General features: G+C 34.1%; 1 protein-coding gene and 1 long non-coding RNA gene across 3 annotated transcripts; one reads left to right on the top strand and one right to left on the bottom strand.

The window, feature by feature from the left end:
* The first annotated feature begins 1,487 nt into the window (after window positions 1-1,487).
* Window positions 1,488-18,797, top strand: LOC139861854 (uncharacterized). Of its 2 annotated transcripts, XR_011763981.1 has the most exons (5): window positions 1,488-2,894; window positions 3,024-3,341; window positions 13,833-13,908; window positions 18,019-18,154; window positions 18,440-18,797. It is a non-coding gene; the product is annotated as an uncharacterized lncRNA (long non-coding RNA). The 2 variants fall into 2 exon arrangements; XR_011763980.1 differs by having other exon boundaries at window positions 1,488-3,341.
* Window positions 8,828-12,198, bottom strand: LOC139861988 (uncharacterized). The gene is made up of 7 exons (XM_071850524.1): window positions 11,919-12,198; window positions 11,571-11,795; window positions 10,304-11,280; window positions 9,974-10,154; window positions 9,650-9,772; window positions 9,411-9,548; window positions 8,828-9,262 (listed from the first exon to the last, which is right to left on the bottom strand). Exons 1-7 carry the CDS (start codon window positions 11,955-11,957, stop codon window positions 8,828-8,830), a joined length of 2,118 nt encoding a protein of 705 aa, XP_071706625.1. The 5' UTR covers window positions 11,958-12,198.
* Window positions 18,798-19,753: the final 956 nt, after the last annotated feature.

The raw sequence follows: 19,753 nt of genomic DNA, 5'->3' as shown, positions 1-19,753 counted from the left end.
TATATCGTGGGCTTCGAAGAAGTAAACGTGCATTACAAATTCGACTATGGAGTCAGAATTTGTTGCTTTGGCAGCAGCTGGTAAAGAGGCTGAGTGGTTGAGAAATCTGATTTATGAGATTCCTTTGTGGCCTAAGCCGATATCTCCTATCTCAGTCCATTGTGACAGTTCGTCTACCGTGTCTAAGGCATATAGTCATATGTACAATGGAAAGTCGCGACACTTAGGTCTTAGACATGGTATGATTCGTGAGTTGATCATGAATGGTGTGATATCCGTGGATTTTGTGAGATCTCAAGAAAACTTAGCGGATCATCTAACCAAAGCATTAGCCCGAGACTTAGTGCACAAGTCGGCTATTGGAGTGGGATTGAAGTCCACCGAAATCTTCCAAAGTAAGACACCCAATTCCCTTCTAGTAAAACGCTAGAAGCTGAATTTCAATGTGGAAAGCTTACTTTCTGAAGATTGAAACACATAATTATACTGATCCCAAGGTATGTGTTTAGACTGCAAGTTGAGGTAGGTTGAAGTTTATCTTCTTAATAGTTCTTTTGAAAAATTGCATATGCAGGTGCAAGATGTAGAAGAACTACCTATGTGAGCATGAAGTTTTGCCGCTTCAAGGGAGCTTTGGACTTAGCTACCGATATGTTCACTGAAGGATAGGGACACATGGCTTATAAAAGTGTCAAGTGTGTATTAGATTAGTGTAAGAAACTGATGTGTGTATTACTCTCTCGTTTTCATATGGGTTGAAGGGTTTAATTTCTGAAACACCCCGATTCTCGAATTCTGGATGATGTAATATACTAAGATGAAAATTTAATTTCTGAAACATTTTCATTTATGCATTGGTTTGTCTGTTTATTGAGGTCATTTAGTAAATCAAGGATTACACTAAAATGGGGGGGAATTGTTGGTGATTTTAGTGTCATCCAACTAACATTTTAGCTGATTGTGATTTACTAGAAAGCAGGAGTTGACTAGTGATACTTAACATGGGTTCGGTGAGTGCGGAGTGCACGCCTATAAGAGTAAACTAGACACTGGCGCACGGTAATGGCGGGGGTCAAGGGGGCTGCGCCCCCTTGCGGGGTCCAAGGGGCAGCGCCCCTGGCGGGGTCCAAGGGGCAGAGCCCCTGGCTGGAGTGATACGTTTTAATGAAACGTTTAAATAAAACGTTTTTCCCGCTCCTTTTTCAACCGTCATAACCATTCATTTGTTAACCGCCTAAACTGTTTTATATAATCAGTTTTGGAAAAACTGCTTTCATTCTTATTCAATTTCATACAGAACGAACACACAAATCTATACACATAAATCGCATTCTTCTTGTCTGGAAACGATTTGCATTTCTAGTCTTATCCCAATTGAAATTTCGTGTAACCCGAGACAAGGAGGGTCGGAATATTCAATTAGGAAAGTGTTTCACGATTCTAGAAATATCCAGATTATCTGTTTACATACCCTGTTTCTAACAGATTCTTTAACAGTACGATAACAATATTGGATGATAGTTATCGATACCTTTGATTTAATAGCTAATGATGCTATTGAACCTGAACCAGAAGGTAATATTGTCATGGAAATTTTAATCAAGGGTGATGTTAGAAGTTAATGCTTTTTGCACAATATTTTGGACAGTCTTAACACATGAATGATACCATATGGTAACACATCGTCCTTGAATGTATACATAATAACCCATGGCGAATTTGCCGCCACCCTGTTATATTTGTCGCATTTAGTAAAAAAGTCTACAATATAAGTGATTCAACCATTTAATTCTATTAATTATCAGATGATTTAAATTTGGAAAAAAATACTTAGATATGCTTAAAATAAAAGCTTTCTAGCTCTAATATTATACATAGACTAACATGTTGGTTCTGGTTAATTTAACTTTTACCATGCTTGAATGAGTAGAACGGCTAAAGAAATATAATATACACTATTACCATAATACAAATCATAACAGAGAGTAGTTTTTATAAGTTGCTTTATTGAGTAGAATCATTCATACATACGATTAAAATAAATAATCACTATACAACTTACATCAACAAAAGAACGAAACAATGGAAGTGATTCATTAATTTCAGTGGAAATTATTAAACTTAAAAGAATTTCTAGCAAATTAGTAAATACTCGTAGATTGTTCGTAGCAATATATTGACAAACTTTCTTTTTAAATTGACACTTGTGTTCTATTATTTATATTAGTGCTCTAAATTATAGTTGCTATGTATAAAAGATATATAATTAAATTTATACACCGAGTATTAGATTAGATTTATCAGATAATTAGTTTTTAATTATACACGTATGAGAAGTAGTAACCTGTTATATTCGTTGATGAAATTCACATTATGACGGATCAAGTCGTAGTATGCACGATTTACCGTACACATTTTGTACAACTTCAGAATCTCTAACCTTGCCACTATATTCCACAGAATCTCATATGTAAGTCGATCGGGTTGATCTACTTCATCTAGCTCAGATGAAAACTGACAATCAGCAAGAACCCCAACCACCCAGACCATGGTCATAGATGGATGGCTGGAAAACAAACTTACCTGCCAGAAAGTGGAAAAAAGGGGAGATCCAACCACGTTGTAAATCTGTCAGAACGTTATTTGGACAGACCACCTTCTATTCTTTGATAATTATATATTGCTATTAACGAAAGATGCAATTAAGTATGCTAACATTGAAAATTCGAAACTGTACTATTACGAGTTCGATTTACTAGTTGGTAATGGCTGGAAAGTAATTAATTTGCGTAAAGATCATTAAGGGGAACCAAATCCAACATCATCCAGTATGATAGTCATGTGTGTAGACAATCGGAGAGAATTATCTCATCTTTGCTCCATAGTCAAATTAGGTAACTCTTTTTGTTATAAGAGCATTCCGTTTGTTCCTCTTCAATTTGATTTGATGATGATATTTTGCATCAAAAATGGTTTTTTGTGACCAAGGGAAGCTCGATGGAAGTATAATGTCATTTTTTCAGGGATTTGCTACCATTAGAAACAAAGTAGACACCAAATATATTTTGCCTTCAAATTTGCCGCATCAAATAAGAGAGTCCTTGCCATTTTCGTTTGATGGTATATCTCTAAAGAAGATTTTGGTGGAGTTTACACATGAGTTTCGTGTGGCTTGCCCTTCTTTTAGTATATCACGCAGTTCGTTTCCTATACCGGTATGATCTAGTCAACGATCGATAACTTGATCTGATCATGATGCCGATAATGCCTGAAAAACGGTACGATAATGCCATTTTCACTGCGGAGCTGCGTCTACCGTAGCATGTTCTTCTTAACCCTAGGTATCATTTGATTAAATTCAATAAATTGTCAGCAATTTTAATAGTTTTCAAGGGTGTTTCATAAATGTCATCAAAACGTATGTAGAATTATTGTTATTTTAAGGGTTTAAGCTACTAAATAGCTATATACTTTCATTTTTATTCCATTGTAGGGCTATATACCCAGAAAAATGCTATTGTAAACCAACTTAACATGCTAACGTGATAAATAAGGTATATGTTATACATGCTAACATTGTTAATTTTTTCCGTTAAAACAGTCATGTGCAAAGCATGTGAGGGCGTTTTCATCTTCATTTCATCTTCATCTTCAAAACAAATTACCAAACTCCAAGTTCACAAATCATCAAACATCGATTCAAATCTCAAAAATCTACAAATTGAAAGTAAGAAAAACACAACTCGAACAAAATAATCAAATATACAAAAATTGGAAACTTGCAAACGTACCGCTACCAAATCGCAGCTTCTTTTGTAACCACCAGATCCCGCCACCATCTTAAATCACATGCAACTCCAACCGGAGTTCAATCAAAGTACCAGATGAACAAACCCAGATCTAGTTCCGGATGATATCTGGTCTGATTCAGATAAATAAATGTTTAGAAGAATTGATTTATGTTTAAAGGTATAGATAAATGTTTAAAGGTATTGATAAAAGTATATGTTCAAAATACATAGCCTACAATAGTAAGTTTTCTGGGTATATACCCTACAGAGTTGTATTCCAAAGAAACCATTAAAAAGGTTGAAATCCAAGGGGCGGTTCTCAGCCTTTGGATCACTTTTAATCAATGATCCAGATTAAAGCACCAATTAATACAGTTAGGGTATTATGGTCATTTTACAAAAAATAGAAATCCTACTACGAAACAAATCACTCTCGAACGAAAACCTTCAAAAACCCTAAACGATCCTGGTGATGGCGATTGACGATTATCCGGCGAACAATCAGTTCGATTCCGTCATTAACTCTGATTAATTCAGTCGGATTGCTTGATTATACGATTACCTAACGTCGTTAACTTAGATTGATAATCACTCGTTCACTCCGAATTGCTTAACATACGAATTCATTGATCAATCAATTCATATACACCTTCAATTTAAGCAATGGAACCAGAGAGGGAATACGATATCAGTGATGAAGACATCAACGAAATTCAGAATGATGATGGTATGTATATCGTTTCGTCTTCAATCACATGTGATTAGCTTTTAATGAATTAGTGTTTTTGTGACTTTAAGTAATGTCTTGTGTAAAATCACATGTAATATATTGTAAAATCACATGTGATTGTTTTATGATAATACATTACTGGGATTTAAAAGTGGTTCCTGATGAATACAATGAAGATGAAGATAAAAATCGAATTGTTGTAAATTTTTACTCATTCAATCACATGTGATTAGCTTTTAATGAATTAGTGTTTTTGTGACTTTAAGTAATATCTGGTGTAAAATCACATGTAATTTCTTGTAAAAATCACATGTGATTGTTTTATGATAATACATTACTGGGATTTAAAGTGATTACTGATGAATACAATGAAGATGAAGTTGAAAATATAATTGTTGTAAATTTTTACTTATTGAATCACATGTGATTGCGTTATATGATAATATATTATGTGATATGTATATTGTCTCTTATTTCAGTTAAACATTCAATTAACATTGTAATTTAGTTTCCACAGATTATAATTCACCAAAAGCAACTGCAACACGTAAAAACGAAACACCGGGTGGATCATTGTATTATGCACCAATTGTTGACAAACTTTTCTTACCGGTCATTGGTCATAATTATGGAACACTTGATCAATGTGAAGAGATGTATAGGTTATATGCATATCATGCATGTTTTGACATAAGAAAGGCTGGACAAAAAACTGCAAAATCTGGATTAGTGAAACAAAAATATTACTTATGCAACAAGGCTGGCACACCAAAGGAAGTCTACTTTGACACATTACAAGAAACTAAAAAGCCAATTCGGAAAAGCAACATGGAATGCACAGGATGTAGGGCTAAAGTTAGATTCGACCGGGTGTATGGAACAGATACTTTCGTTCTTGCTGACTTTGAAGAACAACATAATCATGAGTTGCTACCAATAGAATACAGACATTTAAGTAAAAAGGAAAGACAAATGAGGTATGCAGAGAAGTTGTTTGTATACCATTCGACGGTATCAAATATTGGTCCAACAAAGGCATACGAAGTTTACAGCAATATGAAAGGGTCTGAAAAAAATGTTCATGGAACTGTAATTGACTTCAGAAACTGGAAACGAGATTTGAATGTGTTTATCAATGCAACTGATTCTCAAATGCTCGTTAACAAAATGGAAGAAAGGAAAAAATATGTTCCTGGTTTTTCATTTGAGTACAAGCTTGAAAAAAGTCAATTACATTCCATTTTCTGGGCGGATGAAGTTGCAAAGTGCAACTACAAGGAGTTTAGTGATGTTATCTCATTTGATGCAACATATAGAACTAACAGGTATGATACCTGGTTTTTACAGCTTCTAATCACATGTGATTGACAGGTTGTTTCGCTTATCTGAGTTTCTAATATTGTCTTTTTATTAACAGGTACAACCTCAAGTTTGTACCATTTACTGGAATAGATAACCACCGTAGGTGTGTCACTGTTGTTGCGGCAATGATCAGGGATGAAACAGCCGAGAGTTACAAATGGCTACTTAATTGCTTCATGAAGACATTCGGGAAAGAGCCAAACATGATTGTGACAGATCAGGATAAATCAATGGCGATAGCCATAAAAGAGGTCTTTAAGACGGCAAAGCATAGACTATGCATGTGGCACATTATGAGGAAGGTGCCATCAAAGGTATGAGTTTTGTTATTGAAGACTACATGTAACTAATCACATGCGATTGAAATGGTTAATGATACATATACATAATTTTCTTAATATGAATTATTAACCAATCAAATGTGATTACAGATTCAAGAAGCAAATCCTAATATTGAAGACAAACAAGAAAAAGACTTCAAGAAGAGATTTGATAAAATTGTGTGGAATATGTACATAGAACCAACTGTTTTTGAAGAAAAATGGGAAAAGTTGATGGACGATTTTTCATTGAAGAATGACAGTTGGTTCAAATATATGTTTGATGTTAGATCAAGTTGGATACCAGCATATTTCATCGAGACTGAAATGTTTGGTTTGATGCGAACTACTTCAAGATCAGAGAGTGAAAATGCTTTTTTTTCACACTTTACAAGATCTGCATCAAATCTGTTGACTTTTATGGACGGCTTTGAATCTGCCATGTTAAAACAGAGGTCAAAACAAGAATCTTTGGATGTACAGACAATCAAGAAAAACCCAAAATTATTAACGTTGCTAACAATTGAAAAACATGCATCGAAGGTATACACGAATACAATTTTTCTGATTATTCAACAAGAGATTGTTGCAGCTTTGTATAAATGTTCGTTGGATAAAATGGACAAAGAGGAATACACGGAAATATTTGTTGTTAAAGAGAAATTGGAAAAGAGAAAGGAATGCTCGAATGAAGGGAAGAAAAATGAAGGTTCGAATGAAGGGAAAAAAGATGAAGGCTCAAGTATGGAGGATAAAAGGGAAGGCTCGAATGAAGAAAAAGAGTTCTTCAAATACAAGGTAAACTAATTTACATATTTTTTCATGTATGGAATAACATTTGTGCAATAGTTTGAATCTCACTTGTTAAAATAGTTTAAATAGGTACTTATCACTTGTGATTGACTTATACATCAGTTGTCATATTTAAATAGGTACTTATCACTTGTGATTGGCTTATACATCAATTTCATACTTTTTTCATTATGAAGGTACTTCATAACCACCAAGATGGATCAATAATATGTACATGTAGACACTATCTAAGATTTGGTCTTCTTTGTAGACATTGTTTTTGGATATTGAAGAACGATAATATAGATGAAATCCCTGAAAAATACATAATGAGGCGTTGGAGAAGGGATATAATACCACCAGAGTTAAGATCAAGGAGAAACAGATATGGCAACGAAAACATTGCTGTTCAAAATTCTATTAATGAAATCACATCAGTTGTTGATGATTGTGTTGAACTAATTGGGCAGGATGAAACGATGCTACAAGTGCTTCTTGAAAAAGTTAAAATGGTGAAGAAAGAAGTTGAGGCTCAAGTGCCAAAACAGTTTAAGAAAAAAGATGATGTCATACAAGAAATGGTTGGTGTTTCAAAACCTAATTCATTAGACATACAAAACCCATCGATTGGGAGATACAAAGGTTGTGGAAAAGATAAGCGTCTCATGAGTGGAAAAGAGAAAGGAATTTTGGAAAGCAAAAAAAGAAAGATTACTTGCAGTAATTGTGGATCACATGAACACAATTGCAGGGGTTGTGACAAAGACAAACGTTGATTTTATTTTTTATTTTTTATATTCGTACAATTGTTAATTTTGGTGTTCCTATTAAATGTTTGACTTTCATTTTTTTATATTTTGTTACTTTATTTCAAGAACAACTGTTAAAAATTGTTAATGTGTTTGGAACATTTTTTATTTATGGTTTTGATTTTACATAATGTATATCAACAGTTGTGATTATATACTGTAATCACATGTGATTAAGTAGTTCAATCACATGTGATTTTATATAGTATAATCACATGTGATTGAATAAAGCCAATGACATTAAGAATCATTTGTAAAATCAATTAGTCCCTAAACCCAAAAACCATGTGATGGGTCCTAATGGTGGTGAGAGGTCTTTGCAAAATCAATTTGTAAAAGAATGTAGTTAACGGTTGTGATTATGTACTAAAATCATATGTGATTAAGTAGTTCAATCACATGTGATATTACAATCAGATTTGATTGAATAAGACAATGACATGAGATTAAGTAGTTCAATCACATGTGATTTTATATCACATAATGTATGTTAACGGTTGTGATTATATACTAAAATCACATGTGATTAAGTAGTTCAATCACATGTGATTTTATATCACATAAAGTATGTTAACGGTTGTGATTATATACTAAAATCACATGTGATTAAGTAGTTCAATCACATGTGATTTTATATTACCATCAGATTTGATTGAATAAGACAAGTGATTATATATGTAATATCACATGTGATTGTTATATATTATTACTTGTGATTGCAAATGCAAAAATCACATGTGATTGCATGAGGAATAACTTGTAGCTGTATAGTATTTTTAATCAACCATCAACCACCAAGAATCATAACCATCCAAGCATTAGAGACAATAAATATATGAACATCTAAACCATGCATTAAAATATCAAGTAGCATGTCATCAACCAAAAAACATCTTGACCAAAAGAGCCATCAACATCTAACAACTAACATGTCATTAACCAAAACACATCTTTCCAACCATCTACATCTAACCATACACTGAACTATCAAAGCAGAACAATAAAATACATCTTCAAAAAACTTCACTCTTCATTAGATTGCTGGTCATGCACCTCTTGATTTTTAGCTTTTTCAACTCGGACACCTCTTGATTGTTTTGCAGAAATGATAACCTTCCTATAATATTTCTTTTCATGGAATGCGGCAAAATTTCTTGCATTTCTTAACATCTGCTCAACATGTATGTTTAGATCATGCGACAAAATCTTCGATGCATAGCGAATCCTCAGCTTCCGTAGCTGATTCTTTTGTTCAGCCGACTCAGGCACCAATACATCAGACCACTCATTCTCTGATCTTGCTTTAAACATGTCCATGTGGAACATAGCAAACACGCCACAATCCACAACATTATCTATTGTTTTCCATGGCAGCGAAATCCTAATTCGTTCCAATTTTTCAATTTGATTTGCAAAAGGATGCTTATGAAATTTCATATGTTCAGCAAAAGCATATAGCTGGAAAAAACAAAATCATAAAAAATGAATAGTTATTAAATTAATGATTGAGCAGATGTTTAAAAACATTAAGTGTAAACAGGGGAAGCAAAAAAACTGATATTGAAGTGGAAAATGTACAAGTAATGATATTATAATAAACACTAACCAAAAGATTGAAAACTTTGGCGTATCTTGCAGCATAGTTTTTAACTACCGAAGAGTTGTCAAGTATGTAGAGCTTGGGAACTTTCATGTCAATCACCAAGACAAAGAAATGCCCATGTCTGCAGATTGGGAAAAATACCTGTTGTAAAAATCAAAAAAGAAAGAAATTATTAGAACACAAATAATTGATTATGATATAAAGGCAAATAGACATACAAATGTAAGCTAGAAATAACATACAAGATCAACTTTTCGGAGTGACGCAAGCTTTGGAAAAAATCGAAACCAAGAATTAGCACTTTCTTTGATTATCATCAGCTTATCTTCCTTTTTCATGTTCTTGTTGTCATACAAGTAAGAATACTGTAAATAAAATAACACATGTGATCATATATAACAATAATATGTAATTATATCTATAATAATCACATGTGATTATATATATAAGAATCACATGTGATTATATATAACAATCACATGTGACTAAGTATTAAGAACCATAACACACAGATAGAAACAGCAAGCTAATATAGTACATAAAAATTTTTAAACGATAAAACTTACAATGATTGAAGAAGGGAAAAAAAACCTAGACGGGATAGATTGTCCTCTGTACTTTTGCTCTTCGTTCAGTATAAAGCTCCATAAATCAATTACACTAGCCTCAACATAAACATCGGGGCAAAGTGATTCCAAACTAAGACGGTGTATCATGCTGCCTTTTCTTGATTCAAAAACAGTCTCACTAACAAACAAAAAAGGGGGGGGGGGTTAGTTTAATACATGTGATTTCAGAATATAATCACATGTGATTTCATAATATAATCACATGTGATTGGCTTATAAAGCAGAAGGATTTGTATGTATTAAAAGGAAAAATTTTAGAAAACTCACGAAGGGCTAAGCTTCATCGAAAATAATTCCATAGCCAAAATAAGCTCAGAGTTTGTCAGAATGTCAGACACAACAGTCAGCTTGTTGATATAAGCAGATCTAAGAACGATTGTCCGATCTTTCTTTATAGCTTTTTTACAAAATTTCTTTGACTGGACAGCCGTTTGTTTCGGTAACGTTTTTCCAACTTCAGGGCTGCTTGCCAACTTGCCCTTGTCTAACAATTTCACAGCTTCATCATACTCCTTGTTCCCATATTTATCCTCCTGAGATAAGAGATGAAAAGTAGGTGGTGTTAAATTCATCATTGTTGGAGTATTATGAACAGGTAACCATGTAAGGCTTGTTGGTGCATTAAGTAAAGATATAATTTCACAAATATCAACGACCTCATTAACGTTGTTGTTAAACCATTGTGTCAAAGATGTGTACTCTTCTTCATTTTGATCTTTGTCAACATCTTTCTTAGCAACCTTTGGACCTACAACTTCTGTCACAACTGGAACAATTGGATCATCGGAATCAAGATTAACTTCTTGCTCATCATTCACATCATCATCAGCCTTGGATTGCCCATCATCAATCTTTTTCTCAGACTCAACCTTGTTTACATCAACACATTCATCATCTTTTTTCTCCGAATCAGCATTCTTCTCATCATCATCGTGGTCATCATCATCGTCATCATCATCGTCAGTTCCCTCTGACTCGGCCTTCTTCTCATCATCATCGTCTTTTCCCTCTGACTCATCATTGTTGACATCATCATCGTCTTTTCCCTCTGACTCATCCTCCATCTCATCGTCAGTCTTCACATCACACACATCCATTTTAAAGACTTCGTTCAACTTCTTTTCATAAGATATCAATATCTTCTCATCTGGGTACTTGGACAAACTTTCACGTATTGTCCGTGATAAAAAATGCTTCAACTCATTGACCAATTTAAACTTCTCCTCGATAACTTCACAATAACCCTGCATATAATGTGCAAAAAGCTTAGAATAGTTATAAAAAAAGATCAAAGTTATCGCATAATATAATATTATTTACTGAATGTATAATCAGACCAAGTATTATTTAATTAGTGAAAACAGGTGATTGTATACAAAAAATCAATCACATGTGATTTTATCATAAAATCACATGTGATTGTATACAAAAATTCAATCACAGGTGATTGTATACAAAAAATCATACTAACACAGCATGATTTAATTAGTAAAAACAGGTGTTTGAATTATAAAAAAAAAAAAAAAAAACCTACCTCAATCGCACGCAGATCAGCCTTATCCTCATCTTCAAGTTCGAGAAAACCCTCCCCATTTTCTGCTTCTTCGTCATATTCATCTGCAAGTTCCAACAGCCCAAATGATCCGAGCTCAGCCTCTTTCTTTGCACGAACCGCAATGGCTCCTTTCCAGTTCTTGAAAACTGGACGCCCACGAACAACAGGAAAAGAATCAAACTTTGTACGGTCGAGATAGAGCAGCTAAGAAACAAACACGAAAAAAAAATCATAGTTATCAAACCAATTCGTAAAAAAGATTGTTGAAAATCATATATGATATATAGATAATGAAAAGATAACTCACGGTGAGAAAAGTAGCAGGACCGGTGTAGAAACAGTTGGGATCATTTCTGTTCCATCCATTTTTGCTATATTTCAATGAAGAAAGAAGAAACATGGACCAGTTGATACTTGAAATATCAACATCGTCAGACAACCTCATCAACACATACGAACTCACTTTCCCATTTCTTTCACATGACACCATCGTGCTTGCAAACAACATGATAAAGTTCATCTGAAAGATACTATCAACTTCCGTTGAGGTCAGGATCTTAGAACACAGTGAAGATGAACGGGTGACAAACGGGGGTGGTGGAAACTGATTCAACTAATTTTGAACAAAAAGACTACCAAGCTTGAGTTCCAAGGTGTCTATATCAGTACCAACATCTTCGAGTCCAAACACATCGTGGACAGCTTGGGAATCAACCTTAATGTTTCCTTTTTGAGTCTTTATTATCATCTCATCACCATCGAAATTGTCAACAACATAGTAAACAAGATTACCCGGCAATTGGTCTATATTAAACCCAATTAAAGAACGAAACCCAAGTCTCGTGACACAAACTTTTTGTTCGGGGGTGAACGAACACATCACCTTTGCAAACTGCGCCGGTGTTGTCCTTAGCCTAAGAGCAGGTAGCTTAGACTCAACTTCATCATCAGAAGGAACATCCTTAACTTTGTGTTTCTGTTTGGGATTATCAACGGCATTGGTAACAGACTGGTGTTTTCTTTTACCTGAAAAATGTGATTTACAAAAGTAAATCAGTAACATTGAACAAAACAAATCAAAGGTGATATCATTTGTTAACAGCTAAATGTGAATTCCATAGTGATTTCTTGTATAATCACATGTGATTGAAAAAACCTAGAAGATACTCACAAAATTTATACTTACACTCTGATTTAGCAACAACAGATATGCAACTCATACACAGATAAAAGGCACATATTAAACAATCACAACAAATAACATGTGATTAAAGAAGCAAATAACATTTGTTAACAGATTTCAAAAGTGATTTATTATATAATCACATGTGATTGAATAAAACCTAAAAGGTGTGCAACTCATACAAAAGATAAAAAGCACATATTAAACAATCACAACGAATAACATGTGATTAAAGAAGCAAATATAACAGCTAAATGTGTATTCGAAAGTGATTTCTTGTAATAATCACATGTGATTGATAAAACCTAAAAGGTAATAACAAAACTTATATATACAATCTGATTTAAGAACAACAAATGTGCAACTCATAAAGAAGATAAAAAGCACATATTAAACAATCACAACAAAAATCATGTGCTTAAAGAAGCACACACACGAATGCTATATGACGAAACCCTGAAATTTGAAATCATCAAAGGAATACAAACAAACTTGATTGATTATAAACGAACATCAACAAAACTTGTTAAAATTACCAGTCGTTTTGGCCGGAGCTTTTTTATTAGCCGGAACATGCTTTTCAGCCGACGACGATTTTTTGATTAGAGAATGCTCCGATTTAGCCATGTTTGATGGAAGATAATCGATTAATGTGTATAGCTGTTGATGATTGTTGATAATGGCAGCTTTGATCGGTGTTGATCGAAGGAAATTAGCGGTCGATGTTGAAACCCTAGAAAGAAGTGTGTGTTTGTGTGTGAAATACAGATACGATGGAATGAAATTCCAAGCGGTGGGTGTATAACATATTTTGCCTGTGTGGACAAAAATACCCCTCCGCCATATATTGGGACTTTTAATCTGATCCGTTGATCAATCTCAATCTAAAGGCTGAGATTTGTCCCCTCAATCTCAACTTAAATATAGATTTCATTTGAATATTCTTCATACCCTACATTGAAACAAAAAGGAAAATGAAAGTATATGGCTATTTAGTTGCTTAAACTCTTATTTTTATTAGTTCTTTTTTATTTTAATTCTTTCTGATGACGTGCTAGCAAATCAAGTGAGGAAACAAGCACATCAAGTGAGGAAACAAGCAAATCAATCGAGGAAACATGGGAATCAAGTCAGGTATACAACTTAATCCACTTTTATCTAGTTAGGTTTATATTTTTAATTGTTAACTGTTAGGAACGTTTTGTCAAATTCAGTTGCAGTTATTTTTTAATTGATTTTATAAATGGTATGTTGGGAAGAGTGGCCATGAAAATGTATATAACAAATAATTCTCGTCTTGTTAATTTCAAACTTACCTGTTTATGAAAATATATGTCACAAATGTTATTGTCTTTTAATACTCTATTTGACCTACTAATTCGAATGTCTCGTGGTGGTTGATTTATTTTAATGTCTTGTTATTTTGTTATTAGGCATGATGATAAGCTTATGAAAGCAAGACCCTATTACCTTACACAAAACCTTATACAATAGTCTGATATTATTTGGTATTGTAGGCGATCTAAAGGAGTCAAGTGAAACCGTGAACAATTAAATCCAATCTCATAGTGCTTTGGGTTTAACCTTCAGTTATTATTATTACGACGAGTATTATTTTTTATGTTAATCAAGACACGTCGTTCAAGCGGTTGTAACAATTAAATCCCCTCTTGTTTTGGCTTCGAACTTGACTCTTTATTTTGTCAATCCAGATAATTTTAAGCATTACTGCATTTAGATATTTGTCTTGTTTTGGGTTTGAACTTTACTTTTGATTTTGTAAGACATTCAAAATATTGTAGTGATTGGGTTTTAACCTCTTAATTGCGGCTTAAGATATTCTCTAACTCATCAAAGGTTAGTTCGGATCCGATATTAAGCGTGCTCTCATTTTAACCACCCTTGAGTCATTGACCAATAAAGTATACCGAGTTATTAATCATGATTGTATTAGACCATTCCCAATGACCCGCCATGGAGCATGTCACCGGAATCCGCCCTCGAGGGCGCCATTAGCAATATCGCTGCCCTCCTCCCACCTCCGCCCTGCCGCTCGTCGCCCTCGTATTTGTCATCCAGTAGCATGTTTGAGGGCGCCCATTTTGTTTGTTTCTTGCAATTCTAACGGGCATATAGCCGTTAGATTTAATTTGTTAGCTTTTTTTTTCTTTTCCCAATACCTTCACTCTATATATACATAACTATCCCATATCAACATAAATAACATTTTTACTCTCATATCATACCAACATATATCACACTTTTAAACCTTCAATATCACTCAACAATCACCAATGCCTCCAAAATTGGATAGTCTCACAAAATATGCAATAGATGCTGCGAGTTTTTGGATTTTGGTACTGTCGCACTCGATCTACTTGATACGATAGATCAAGAAGAAGAAATCGACCAACCGATCCCAAGAGGGCCTAGAAGATTTTTAGTAAGAGACCGAGAGGGAACCGGTATGCGGGTATGGAATGATTATTTTTCCGATAATCCCACTTTCCTCGGGGATTATTTTCGGAGACGTTATAGAATGAGTCGGCCACTGTTCATATGCATATGCTAAGGTATAATTAATTATTCTCAAGAACCTATTCCGAAATATTTTTTATATTTTCGTCAAAGGCAGGATGCTACTGGGACGCTTGGTTTCAATATTTTTCAAAAATGCACATCCGCAATACGTCAATTAGCGTACGGTACTACACCAGATGCTTTTGACGAGTACTTACATATGGGTCAACAAACGTCATACGATTGTTTGAATAATTTTTGTAAAAGTGTATTTCATTTGTACGCTATTGAATATTTGAGAAAATTGACTCCACAAGACGTACGTCGTCTTGTAACCGCGCATGCTGAAATACACGGTTTTCCGGGCATGTTGGGTAGTCTAGATTGCATGCATTGGGGCTGCGTGTAATTTTTCGGTTAGTGGGTGTAATTTCAATAAAAGGTTATTATTTAACCGATGGGATATATCCTGAATGGGCGACTTTGGTTAAGTCTTTCAAAAATCCACCTATCCCTGAGGCAGCAAAATTTAAGAGGTTTCAAGAAGCTGCCCGAAAAGATATTGAACCGGCCTACGGAGTGCTTCAAGGTCGTTGGGCAATAATTAAAAGCTCTTCCCGACAATTCTATGTTGAAAGAATTCGAAGAATTATGCACACTTGTGTAATATTACACAATATGATCACCGAGGATAACGGAAGGGCAATGTGCGAACTTGAAGAAAATTATAGGTCCGCTTGTCGTCCAAGAAGATCCATTGAGGAAAGGGTTCAAGCGCACATTCGCGCTAATAAATAATTGCAAGATTCGACCATTCATCATCTTCTACGACAAAAGCTCATCTAACATATTTGAAATCTTCCTGCAAATTTTCGTATTCGACAAGTACCACAAGTGGGACCTTCCGCTACAAACGCCAATGATGACCAAGACGATGAAGAAGAAGAAGACGACGAAGAAAACGAAGAAGAATACGAGTACGACGATTGTGATGAAGATGATGAATGTAATTTTTAATTTATGTTCAAGTTTATGTCGTTTTTTTTTCTTCAAAAAAATGTAACCGTATGTTCGTTGTTTAATAAATGTGATGTTCAAAAACAATTATTTATTTGTTAGTTAAAATAATAATAATAATAATAATAATAATAATAATAATAATAATATATAAATAAATAAAATAAATAATAATAATAATAATAATAATAATAATAATAATAATAATAATAATAATAATTAAAAATAATAAAATTTGAGGAAGTATGTCATGGTTGGCAATGGTGTGTTATGAGAGTGTTATGTGAGGAAGAAGGAGGAGAGAGAAAGCTGATGTGGCGCTGAGAAAGTATTGATGACGGCGTCATGGTTGGGATTGGTCTTACGGAGCAGTACCCATGAGAGGATCTAGTTGGACTACTGATGGCTTTGATTAACACGGTTGACCTAATATCTGACTTTTAAATCAGCCTCGTATATAACATTCTTCTCTTTCTGTCAGGTATATAGCTTAGGGGTTGTTTACTTTTTGTTTCATTAACTCACTTATGGATAAAGGCAGAATGAATATGGAATGACTATATGTAGTAATCATTAAAAGAATAATCATGTTTACTTATTGTGCTGAATAAATCGATTGAATAATTATAATAACAATTTTACCCCTTAAACATAATACGTAGTAGTAATTTTTTTATGCTGAATAATATCAGCCTTGGATCTTTTAATTAGCATACGTGCCCACTCATTTAAAAAAGGAAGCTCATAAAGATCACCTGTAGAGACGTCCATATCAGTTTGACAAACTTTCTCATTTTTACAAACAACATCGATATCACTTTCACAACCAATGGACCATTCCATTCCTAAATATCAAAAACAACCCTTTCTCATAGAATGAAGATGGAAACGGAAGGATTTACATTTCTTGAGGCATAATTCACTTCATCCCGTCAGATAGAATGGACCATTCCATTCCTTCTCTAATTCATTACAGAACCACAAAATTTTAATTATAATAATAATCATAAATAAATTTGAGATAAATACAACTCGAATCTTCCACAATCCGGGACACCAACGTCTTTTCCCTGTGCCGGAGTAGCAGACGGTGCGTAGGTGATGACAATCGATGCGTAGACTGTGACGGAGTAGCCGGTGAAATTGAAGTAACGGACAGAGGGATTTATAAATCGGAATATACAGGGTCGTCGGAGTATCAAGTGGTGACGGGTTTCCAGAAAGAAGATTTTTTTTAGTTCAATTCGTCGGAGTATCAAAAATGTAAATGAATTGAATAAAGGGTAATATTGGGAAAATAAACCAAATAAACAGCTGTATGGGGGAGGACATGCCATTTTGGAATTTCTAGGACAGGCACTCACTCAGTTAAAATTAATGAAAAGCTAAAAAGTAAACACCTAATTGTGCTGACCGAAAAAGTATTTCATTCAATTAAGTCCAATAAGCTAAAAGTAAACAAGGCCTTAGTCTGTTTTTCAATTGGTAATTAATCCGAGATTAATCTCTGATGAGTCCCGACTTAAACAACCTAAGTATGGGGTACTAGTAAATGTATTGGTGCTGAAAGCTCATGGTCATGGTGGGTAAAATGAATTTGCTGTAGGGAAAATGAGCGAGTTAAGAGAAATGTGTATCCTTGAATAAACCCTTTAATGATATATCATACATCCTTTACATTTTCTGAGTTTGAACAAGTTTATACAGCATTGAACCTGTTGGATGTGAGCAACACTCCAACATGCAAGATTAGGGTAACAATATTCGTGATGGGGCTTGTAACATACTTCACAACCTGAAAGAGGAGATTAGCTGCTATGAAATGATCATGGTTGACGATAAGGTTTGATTACTTTATACAATTTTATTTAAATATTTTATTATGATATTATCTATATTCAATATTTTTTTACTATTAATTCATATATAAACTAATAAACTGATAATGTCACTTTATGTAATTTTTTATATTATTAATAGAGTAATATGTTTCTTAAAAATTATTTTACTACTGACAAGGGACAATTGCTAATGGCATAAAAAACATATGTATATTATTAGGTTTTGCTCAGTTATTGGTTGAGGGCAACTACTGTCTAATTGAGAACTTTGGTGTTCAACCATATAGGAAAAGTACAAGTTGATCATCATGAGTGCAAGGTTACCTTTAATCGGATCACTAAGGTACAATTCACCCACCCTTTCAAAATTGCAAGTTCCCTCTAACGCGGGCCGGACGGCAGCGGGCGCGGGACCAGGGTGGAAAGACGAGTTAAAAAAGTTGTAAAGTTGGTCATCTTTCATATCGAGCCGTTGAAGCACGCTTCAATCCAGTGGATTACAATGATCTTCATGATATGAAGTAAGATTATGGAACCTATTGGTGAGTTATTATTTACTTAACATTAGTATGATTGTAATGTTTATAAGTAACATTTACTGACAAAATGTTAAACTTCACACTTATTCGACTAATCAATGACTGTAATGGGTTCTTTTTTGATGGATTATCTATTAATATTTTTACTTCATGTTCAAGTTGACATGAATGTCAATGATTGTGCTTTAGAGGGGGTATTATAAATCTATACTTATGTTACTTTGTTATAGGAACATTGTAGAGGCTGACGGTGTGCTTTTGTTAAGTGTGTTGATTATAACTGCTTGAATGGCTACCGTTGTGACTTAGCTTGGCTAGGTAGTTGTTAAATTTTGAGTCTTTTAGTCAAAGGAATACATTGCTGTTTTTGGCTTTGAACTTTGATGGTTGAGATGTTTGTTATTAAGATGGGTTAGATTATAGAAGTCAATCGAAAGCTCAAAAGAAGTGCAGGGGCTGATGTGTTATGTACAGGTCTGTTAGTTGTAAATAGAAGTAGAGGGGTTCATATTGTAATTTTGAGAGTGTCGGTTACTTTTCTGTTGTTGGTGGTTAAGTAGTTCGTAACCTAGAATTTGGGTATATATGTAAGAGTGATGAATTGTTGTAATTAAGTTGAACATAATGAAATTCAAGTAATCATTGTTCATTCACTCTCAATTAATTTCATCATTATCTTTCGATTCACATGGTATCAGAGCGATAGTGATGAATGACTGAATCTCTTAACAATTCAAGCTGTTCATAAGCTTCGTGAATTGTTGATTCAATTGTCAATTTGTTCGATCTATTCATAAGCTTCCACAACTTTCTGTGTAATCAATTTCTTCAATCTAAGTTCGATTCAACATGAATCAAGTTGATTTTCAAAGTCCTTTGTATTTGCATCCATCTGAAGGTCCTGGATCTCTGTCAATTCAAGAGAAGCTAACTGGAGCACAGAATTATCGGTCATGGCGTCGTTCAGTTGAAATTGCTATTTCTACTAAGCGTAAAACAGGCTTTCTTACTGGTACGTTGACTAGGCCTGTCAATGATGATAGGCAAGCTGAACTTTGGGAC

This window comes from Rutidosis leptorrhynchoides, chromosome 8, assembly GCF_046630445.1.
Source record: "Rutidosis leptorrhynchoides isolate AG116_Rl617_1_P2 chromosome 8, CSIRO_AGI_Rlap_v1, whole genome shotgun sequence".
Taxonomy (NCBI): Eukaryota; Viridiplantae; Streptophyta; class Magnoliopsida; order Asterales; family Asteraceae; genus Rutidosis; species Rutidosis leptorrhynchoides.
Note: the sequence above shows the minus strand (reverse complement) of the source record. Positions and strands in the feature narration are given on the sequence as shown.

What these genes read in the sequence shown, in the direction of transcription:
- LOC139861988 (XM_071850524.1), bottom strand. Translation starts at nt 11,957, where the DNA reads ATGGATGGAACAGAAATGATCCCAACTGTTTCTACACCG. An exon ending in TCCCAACTGTTTCTACACCG is followed by an intron (nt 11,796 to 11,918) that starts GTCCTGCTACTT and finishes TTTGTTTCTTAG; the next exon opens with CTGCTCTATCTCGACCGTAC. An exon ending in TTTTCCCTTCTTCAATCATT is followed by an intron (nt 9,773 to 9,973) that starts GTAAGTTTTATC and finishes TTTTATTTACAG; the next exon opens with TATTCTTACTTGTATGACAA.